At 40.0% G+C, this 8,368-nt stretch overlaps 1 protein-coding gene across 1 annotated transcript; it reads left to right on the top strand.

Annotated features, from left to right (window-relative positions):
- The first annotated feature begins 244 nt into the window (after positions 1 to 244).
- LOC112887619 lies at positions 245 to 3,408 on the top strand. The gene is made up of 5 exons (XM_025953843.1): positions 245 to 656; positions 1,061 to 1,371; positions 1,520 to 1,600; positions 2,116 to 2,468; positions 2,848 to 3,408. The coding sequence occupies exons 1-5, from the start codon at positions 370 to 372 to the stop codon at positions 3,166 to 3,168; spliced, it is 1,353 nt and encodes a 450-aa protein (XP_025809628.1). The 5' UTR covers positions 245 to 369; the 3' UTR covers positions 3,169 to 3,408.
- Positions 3,409 to 8,368: the final 4,960 nt, after the last annotated feature.

Here is an 8,368-nt window from a genome sequence, read left to right as displayed (position 1 = left end):
CGCTCGTCGCCCGCCGTCACGTGCTGTTATTTGTATTTGGATGCAATCCATGTGGCCCCAAGCGTTGGCCAGCAAATCTCCCAGCCCAGCCCAGCCCAGCCCAGCCCAGCAAGCCAGCAGCCACAGCCAGCCCCGTGCACGTCTTTCTCGTTCTCCTCTCGCGCGACTCGGGCTCTCCTCTCGTTCTATGCCTCTCTGCGAGTCGGATCGCAGGCTGGCGGCTGGCCCTGACCCTGCACACGAAACCCTAGCGACTGGCGACTAGATCGGGCGGCGGCGCGGCCAAATTCGGCAGCAGCACGGCCACGTCGGGCGGCGGCGCGGCCAAATCGGCGACATTGGCGGTTCAGGTTTTCCTGCTCTGTTGTCATGGCGGCAGCTTCTAGCAACGATGTCAAGGCACGCAATGTAGTTGTCAAATCCGAACCTGCGGATGTGGAACATGCCCAGGATCCGGCGCTCCCATTTGGTTCGTTCGGAGACGAGGTGGCTGAAGATGAGCACGGGGATAGCACGGAGTGCTCGAGCTCGTTTGGGGATTCTGGCTGTGGTTCTGATGATGACACGGAATCAGATGCAGGCATCATGGAAGTGGAGTCACCCCTTTATTCTCAGATCAATGGACATGATACCCCCGCCGTGTCACATATTGTCAGGTAAGCTCTTGTTCAGTTAGTATAGTCTATGGTGTTACTGGAGTGGAGAAGGAAACAATGACAGTCATTTGCAGTTACATCTAAATGATGTTTTTTTTAACTCTTCGCCCCCATCATAAGAGAAATATATGTTTAAGTTCTTATTATGTCATGTTTAGTATCATAAACATCATGCTTTTTATTGCAAGTTCAACATCTGCCATCTTTACAATATTTTGTGATTTAAAAAGCTCAAGGCATGAAACTCAACTTACCCGCAAATGTGAAAGCATGGTTGCTGGTGTGGTCTATTCTATTTTAGATAACTCTTAATAATTTGGCTATCTTTCAGAATACTCTTATTCAGCTCAAGGCATGTTTCCTTTTATGATTAGTTTCTAAATAGCATGAATATTTTGCTTCAGAAAGAAAAAGGTGACATCCGATTGGAGGAAGTTTATTGGCCCAGAAAGGTGGCGGTGTCAATGGTTGGAGCTGCGTATGAATGATCTTTTGTCGCAAGTAGCAAAATATGATAAGGAACTTGCTTTAATTGATCGTGAAAAGTATCTGCAGTTGGAGATGGTTAAAGCAGATAGATGCAAATCAGAATTACAGGAGTTAGACCTTCCCAATTATGAAATTATGATGAGGAGGAAAAGAAAAAGATATGAAGGTAGTACAGACACATCGGCGTACATCAAGAAGCATCAAATATTTTCCTATTACAATCATGGTTAGACATCATGTCCTTTTCATTTTATACTTTATAGGCCTAGAAATATTCTTTTGTCTTGCAAGAGTATCTACATTTTGAACCAGTTTCATGTTGATACTTGATAATAATGAAACATTAAGTGTTTCAGTAATCCACTCTTTTGCAGAAAGCAAAAAGAGTAGAACAGAAAATGAAAGAATTGGAGCTGACAATGAGCCTTTGGTTATTGATGACTATAATATCTTAGGTACGTTGGGGCTGTTGTTGTGCTCATGTACTCAAATTTTTGTTGCATTGAAGTAAAGAGCTAGCGTTATCTTTTTTATCTACCTTCGATTGTTGGATAAGTAAACATAAAAAGTTTAAAGGTGCAAAGAATTAAAGGGCTGCCATATGCGTTCCTTGTTTTTTTTTTGAGTTGAGGATGTCACACTACAGTGCCCCTTCTAATAGGGAAATACTAGCTGAATGTAATTCAAGCTGAACCATTGACACTGTTATTTAGCACCAGTAATTTTGTAAAACATGATTGGGTAAAAATAAGGGTGTTGCATCACCTAAATGTTATAATATATTTTATTTTAATTTGTTAAACATGTCTTATACAATTTTTGAGGTATTTTGCTTCTTTAATGACCTATCTAGATGGATCAATAAATTTGTATATTGTTTTTATCTATTTTCTTACTTTTTTGTGTGGACTATATCCCCTTATCAATTTGTATTTTGTAATCATTTTATATCCTTGGTTTTTTAATACAGATGTTGAGGACAACAAAAGCAGTTTTTGTTCAAATGATACAATGTTAGAATCAAAGGAAACAAATGTTGTCCTAGAACAACATTCTTTGAGAAAAATTCTTTTGGCAATTGAATGTATCCAAACTCGTATCATTGATCTTCAAAGTGATCTCAGCGAGGCTTACAATAAAATAGGTCATCCTCAAAAGTCTCAGAAAAAGAAAAATTCACATGATTTGCATAAAAAGAAGAATGTAGCTACACCATATGGATATGGTACAACAGAACAAGATAAAGATGATATTACTCTTGAGATGCTATTTGGTGTAAATAGTTCTCTACTTGATCACGATATGGAAGGCATATGCAAAGAAGTAAGTTCATAGAATGCTATTTTTCTTTATTAGATATGTATTGTTTAGTGATAATAATTGATATTCTTTTGTCACGTATTTGTAGTAGGTTTTAAAACTTCACTGATATATGTTTATAATCTTTTTTCAAGTAGATTATTTGGGTTTTATGTAAAGTATTTGAGTTAAATCTAATGAGTCATTATGAAAGCCATTTCTAAAAATAGTTATAAGCTAATTTAGTTACTCAAGCATTGTAGTCGTATAAGCATGACAAGCTATGCTAAATATCATTCTATTTAACTTTGTTGTGTAAAGATGCACAATATATTATCCATTCTATTCTCTCGGTATTTGTTAGGTCCAAAGTCACTTGATGAGTTTTTGGTAATCTTTGCAGGGTGTTGATGATGTTCTTATAGACAATGAGGCAGCTATTGAAGAAGATTTTTGGCAGTTTGAGAGGATTAAGAAGACAACTGAAACATATTCAAAGCCAATTATAAATGTAGCTGAAGTCCCAATTGTGAAGCTTGTAAAGAAAAGAGGGCCAAAGCCAAAGAAGAAACGTGGGAGTGCTAAGCCTATAGAGGATCAAATCAAAAGATCAAAGAGAAAAAATAAGGAGACAGGCTTGAACTATCCAAACACTGGAAATACTATGTTTGTAGCTGTGGACACCAGAAAAAGTCAAAGAGTACGGAAATCTAAAATTTTTTGAAGCAAATGAGTTCTAGGGTTGGTGGGGAACTAAAAGTGTCTCATCCTCGATAGAGTAAAATCTAGCAGCATCTTTTCTTTTTGTTTTCAATTTTGTGGCTACAATGAGCTAATTCTATTTACTCTTTTGTAGTAAGTTAGCTAGCAATGGGAAACTAGTAACATACTCTCATTATATCTAACTGTTTATGAGTTACCTGTCTATGAGTTTGGTTGCTCTGACCGACCTGACAGGAAGCATGACTGGAATATTTTTTAGTGTTTATTCTGCATTCTATTTGATGTGTTGCTTGTCCAAAACATTACGCAAGCACTAGCATTTTAATAACTATGATAGCTTTGTGTCTCATCTGCCGTGCGAAGAAAAAGGATCAGAAAATGAACAAACGGCTCATCCAATCCTAAAGGGAACTGGCCACGTTCGACGATCATTTTCACGCAGGGTATGGCAGGCCGCAGCAATGGCGAGGAGGTGCATGGCCGCTCGTTCTGTCTCCGGTGCCGCGTGCAAGCTGAAATGCAGTTTGATTATCTGGTGCGTCAGATAGAAATATATTAATTCAGGACTACCGGTGATATATATCGCTTCTGTCGGCTACTACAAAGTTTAGATATTCTCAGGGTGAAAGGGTCGAATGCCAGTTCAATTTGCAACAATCCTTGGGTGGTTGGAGACTTGCAGATAGATCACTTGTTATCTCTGCTCTTTGTGGTTCCTATTTCCTATATAGGAAGATGTCAAGCTAATGAGCGTTATAGCCCTGGAGGCCTAAAGTTTCACTATTTCTTGGTCAAGGCTTATTCCTCGTACAACAATTAAACCTTAAACCTTGACATTTGGCGGTAAAATATCATTCACATGTAATAATTGGATATGGTCATACTTGAATATTTTTTGGGAAAATATGGAAATTTGCCATTTTATTTCCAGGAAAATGGTCAGTCAGAAGTCCTTGTGACTTGAGCATTAAGACAATACCCAATTTTAATTTTCATCTCAGAAATTATTACTAATGCTGCAAAATTCTATGCTTATTTGTCCTGGCATGGAGTCAGGCTTTGGAGGAGCAGATGGCACCCTGGATGATGTGGAGAGAAATAGAGGATTGGCTACTTGTCCAAATACATAGCAAGCACACTGAAAGCCATCAGGTATTTAAGCAATAAGCATATGTTTTGCGTGTGTTTCTCTGAGTCTTCTTCCCTTGGTTGTTGAACACAGCGGCCCATGTGGACAATATTTCTCTGATGACATATACCAATTTTAGGAACAGAGCCGATGTGATGAAGGGGTAATCTGTGTGGCCATTCATGGATTTATACGAGACATTCGGTGGGTTCAAGATGCATTATGGCATTGTCGCTGTCCATTTCGACACTGAAGAATGGAGGGAGCTGAGGCGTTCTGATCACTGGTATTCAGAGTTTCAGACTCCTTGAAGAACATTGCTGTAGTCAAAGTGGAGATGATTTTGCAGCTCAAGTCTATTATGCTCAACTTTGACTCCAGGTGCTCCCAGTAGTAATCTGTCCTAGAACTGTAATTATGGATGTGCATTGAGTGTTCTCTGTTGAGTTCACACACTCCCATCGATGGACTCATTAGGACTCATGATGTTGAAGAGAAGATGAGAGCAAAAGGTACATGTGGAAAAGGAATTGTTGGAGCTTCTAGCGCCAACTTTGTTCAAAAGAACAATTCTCACGAGAAGAAGAAGCCACAGCAGAACCCGACAAAGACTACTCAAACAACGACTTTCAAGAAGAAGAAGAAGGGAGCATGCTATGTGTGCGAGAGCCGGATCACTTTGATGCTAGGTGTTCGAACCGCAAAGGTGGCAGAAAATTTGCTAACATGGTGATTAGCGAGGCTGGAGGAACATCGGAGTACGGTAATTTATTACCTACAGTTTTATGTCAATAATCTAAATGGTGGGTTGACATAGGGGCTAATATTCATGTATGTGCTGATGTTTCCTTATTTTTTTCTTATCAGGTCGAAGGGACTTCCTCCTTGTTGATGGGGAATGGAGCGTATGCGTGTGTTCTTGGTGCTAGTACGATCGATCTGAAGCTTACTTCGGGAAAGACCTTGTGACTGAGAAACGTGCAGCATGTCCCCATTATCAAGAAGAACTTAGTCAGCGGCTCTCTACTGTATAGAGATGGTTTTAAGTTAGTTTTTGAATCCAATAAATGTGTACTTTCTAAGTATGTGAACTTTGTTGGTAATGTCTATGATAGCGGAGGCTTGTTCCTTATTTCTTTATATGATGGATGTAATAAATTTGTGAACCATATGATGAATACATATGATGAGTTCTCTGTTTGGCTACAACTTTGTCATGCTAATTTTAGTTGTATGATGAGGCTAGCAAATTTAAGTTTATTTCAAAGTTCACTTTAGTCAAAAAAATTCTAAGTGCTATGTATGTGTTGAATCAAAATAACCGCGCAAGACTCATTTGGCTGCAGAGGCGAGGGACTTGGCACCTCTAGAATTAATTAATTCCAATATGTGTGAAATGAATGGAGTGTTGATAAAAGGTGGCAAGAAGTATTTCATGACTTTGATAGATGATTCCACTAGATTTTGCTATATTTATTTGCTAAATTCTAAAGATGAAGCATTGCACTACATTAAATCTATAAAGCTAAAGTGGAAAATCAACTTGAGAGAAAGATCAAACGTGTAAGTTTGGATCGTGGTGGAGAGTACTTTTCTAATATTTTCACTTCATTCTGTGAGGAATATGGAATAATTCATGAGACGACACCCCCTACTCGCCTTAGTCAAATGGGGTTGTCGAAAGAAAGAACCACACTCTAACTGATTTGGTTAATGTCATGTTAGACACAGCGGGACTTTCCATGGAATGGTGGGGTGAGGCTATTTTGATTGCATGTCATGTCTTGAATCATGTTCCTATGAATAATAAAGAGATAACACCATTTGAAGAATGAGAGAAGAAAATGCTATATGTACTTCGGGTTGTTTGGCAAAGGTCAATGTGCCAATAACTAAGAAACGTAAGCTCGGACCTAAAAACTTTGGATCATGTCTTTCTAGATTATGCTATTCACAACGTGGGTTATAAATTTTTTAGTAGTAAAACCTGACATGCATGTTGGTACAATTATGGAGTCCAGAGATGCTACATTCTTTGAGGACATCTTCCCTATGAGAGAGGAAGCTAGCACGACCAGTTCTGAATTGTCTGTTAATAAGAAACCTTTTGTTTTGATAGAACACAATGAACATACACATGAGGAAAAATCCGAAGGAGGATGATAATAAAGCTCTTAGAAGAAGCAAGAGATAAAGGACTACAAAGTCCTTTGGTGATGATTTCATTGTGTATCTCGTGGATGATACCCCTAGAACCATTTAAGAGGCATATTCCTCCCTAGATGCTGACTACTAGAAGGAAGTAGTACGGAGTGAGATGGATTCTATTATGTTTAATGTTTAATGGTACTTGGAAAGTAGTCGAGCGTCCTTTTGGATGCAAACCTGTAGGATGTAAGTGGGTGTTTAAAAAAAAAGTTTAGGCCTAATGGTATTATTGAAAAGTATAAGGCAAGGCTTGTAGCTAAGGGCTATACGCAAAATGAAGGAGAAGGCTTTTTCGATACTTATTCACCTGCGGCCCGAGATTACAATCCGAGTACTCTTATCCCTGGCAGCCTATTATGGTTTTCTCGTTCATCTAATGGACGTTAAGATAGCTTTCCTAAATGGAGAGTTGGAAGAGGAGATCTATATGGATGAGCCGGATGGGTTTGTGCCAGGAGGTCAAGAAGGTATGGTGTGTAAACTGATTAAGACTTTATATGGCCTGAAACAGGTACCTACATGAGAAGTTCAACATAACTCTTATGTCAGCAGGCTTTGTTGTGAACGAATATGACAAGTGTGTATACTATCGCTATTGTGGGGGCGAAGGAGTGATCTTGTGTTTGTATGTGAATGACATACTAATCTTTGAGACAAGTCTTAATGTGATTAAGGAAGTCAAAAAGTTCTTGTCTCAAAATTTTGAGATGAAAGATCTAGGAGTGGTTGATGTTATTATAAATATTAAACTAGTCAAGAAAGGTGATGATGGGGTGACTCTTGTAATCTTGTTTAGTCCCACTATGTGGAGAAGGTCTTGAGTCGCTTTGGTTTTAGTGACTGCAAGCCAGCTCCAACACCTTATGATGCTAGCCAGCTCCAACAAAGGAATAATAAGAGATCAGCTAAGATACTCACAGATTATTGGTTCACTTATGTACCTAGCTAGCGCTACGAGACCTGATACCACGTTTGCTGTGAGCAAACTAAGCCGGTTTGTGTCAAATCTAGGAGATGATCACTGGTACGCTATAGATCGAGTACTGCATTATCTGAAGGGTACTGTGGTGTGACATCCTGGAAAAATTTACCAAAGAAATCACACGCTAAAAATATCTTTTTCAGAAACCTTTTTGTCGAAGCCCTAATTCCCCGGAACCCGGAACCGACACCCGAATCTGACCGCTGTCACGCCCCCCTTTTCTCCTCGCGCAGCGTGCAAACGTCGCGCGCGCGTGGCCGACCAGCCGCGGTCGCCGCCGCGAATATCGCCGGCGCGCGTCATGTGGCAGAACCGTCTGAATTATTCCGGTTCAAGTGCATTAATCATCATTTACAAAGACCAGATGATCTCAAATGCACTTCAAACGGAACAACCCATGGCTCTGTCGGGTCAACGCCCGATGCAACCACGGTTACACAGGATCGGAGTAGGTTATACTCATACAAGGTGAAATCCAGGTACATAACAACGCAAGCCTTTATCACATAGTAAGCAGTGTTATTACAAACCAGTTTTTCTCTAGCCCTGTCTGGAGCAAAATAAACAAAGGATTATTAAAAGCAACGGGTAAACACCCATTGACCAAAGTCATAGCGAAAAGATAACGCGACTAACAACGTCGCCATCAGCAGCACCATGCGTAGCCCAATCGATGGTGTCACTCCGAGGGGTCAATGCTGGCCGGGGACGGATCCCATTCCACGGACCAGCCAGGCGGAACAGCAAAGGGGCAGGACGCACTATCAACCTGGTTCTCAACCGGCATACCTGAAAGCAGTTCTAGCAAGGCTGAGTATAATGATACTCAGCAAGACTTACCCGGGTTTGGGTATACTTTAGCCTATAACTAGACTCATGAAG

The sequence above is a fragment of the Panicum hallii genome, chromosome 3 (assembly GCF_002211085.1).
Source record: "Panicum hallii strain FIL2 chromosome 3, PHallii_v3.1, whole genome shotgun sequence".
In the NCBI taxonomy this organism is placed as follows: Eukaryota; Viridiplantae; Streptophyta; class Magnoliopsida; order Poales; family Poaceae; genus Panicum; species Panicum hallii.
This window is presented reverse-complemented; position numbering and strand designations above follow the sequence as displayed.

Excerpts from the sequence above, each read along its gene's own strand:
- LOC112887619 (XM_025953843.1), top strand. The coding sequence starts at position 370 with ATGGCGGCAGCTTCTAGCAACGATGTCAAGGCACGCAATGTAGTTGTC. Across the intron at positions 1,372-1,519 it reads ATTTTCCTATTACAATCATG|AAAGCAAAAAGAGTAGAACA; the intron begins GTTAGACATCAT and ends ACTCTTTTGCAG. Across the intron at positions 1,601-2,115 it reads TGATGACTATAATATCTTAG|ATGTTGAGGACAACAAAAGC; the intron begins GTACGTTGGGGC and ends TTTTTAATACAG.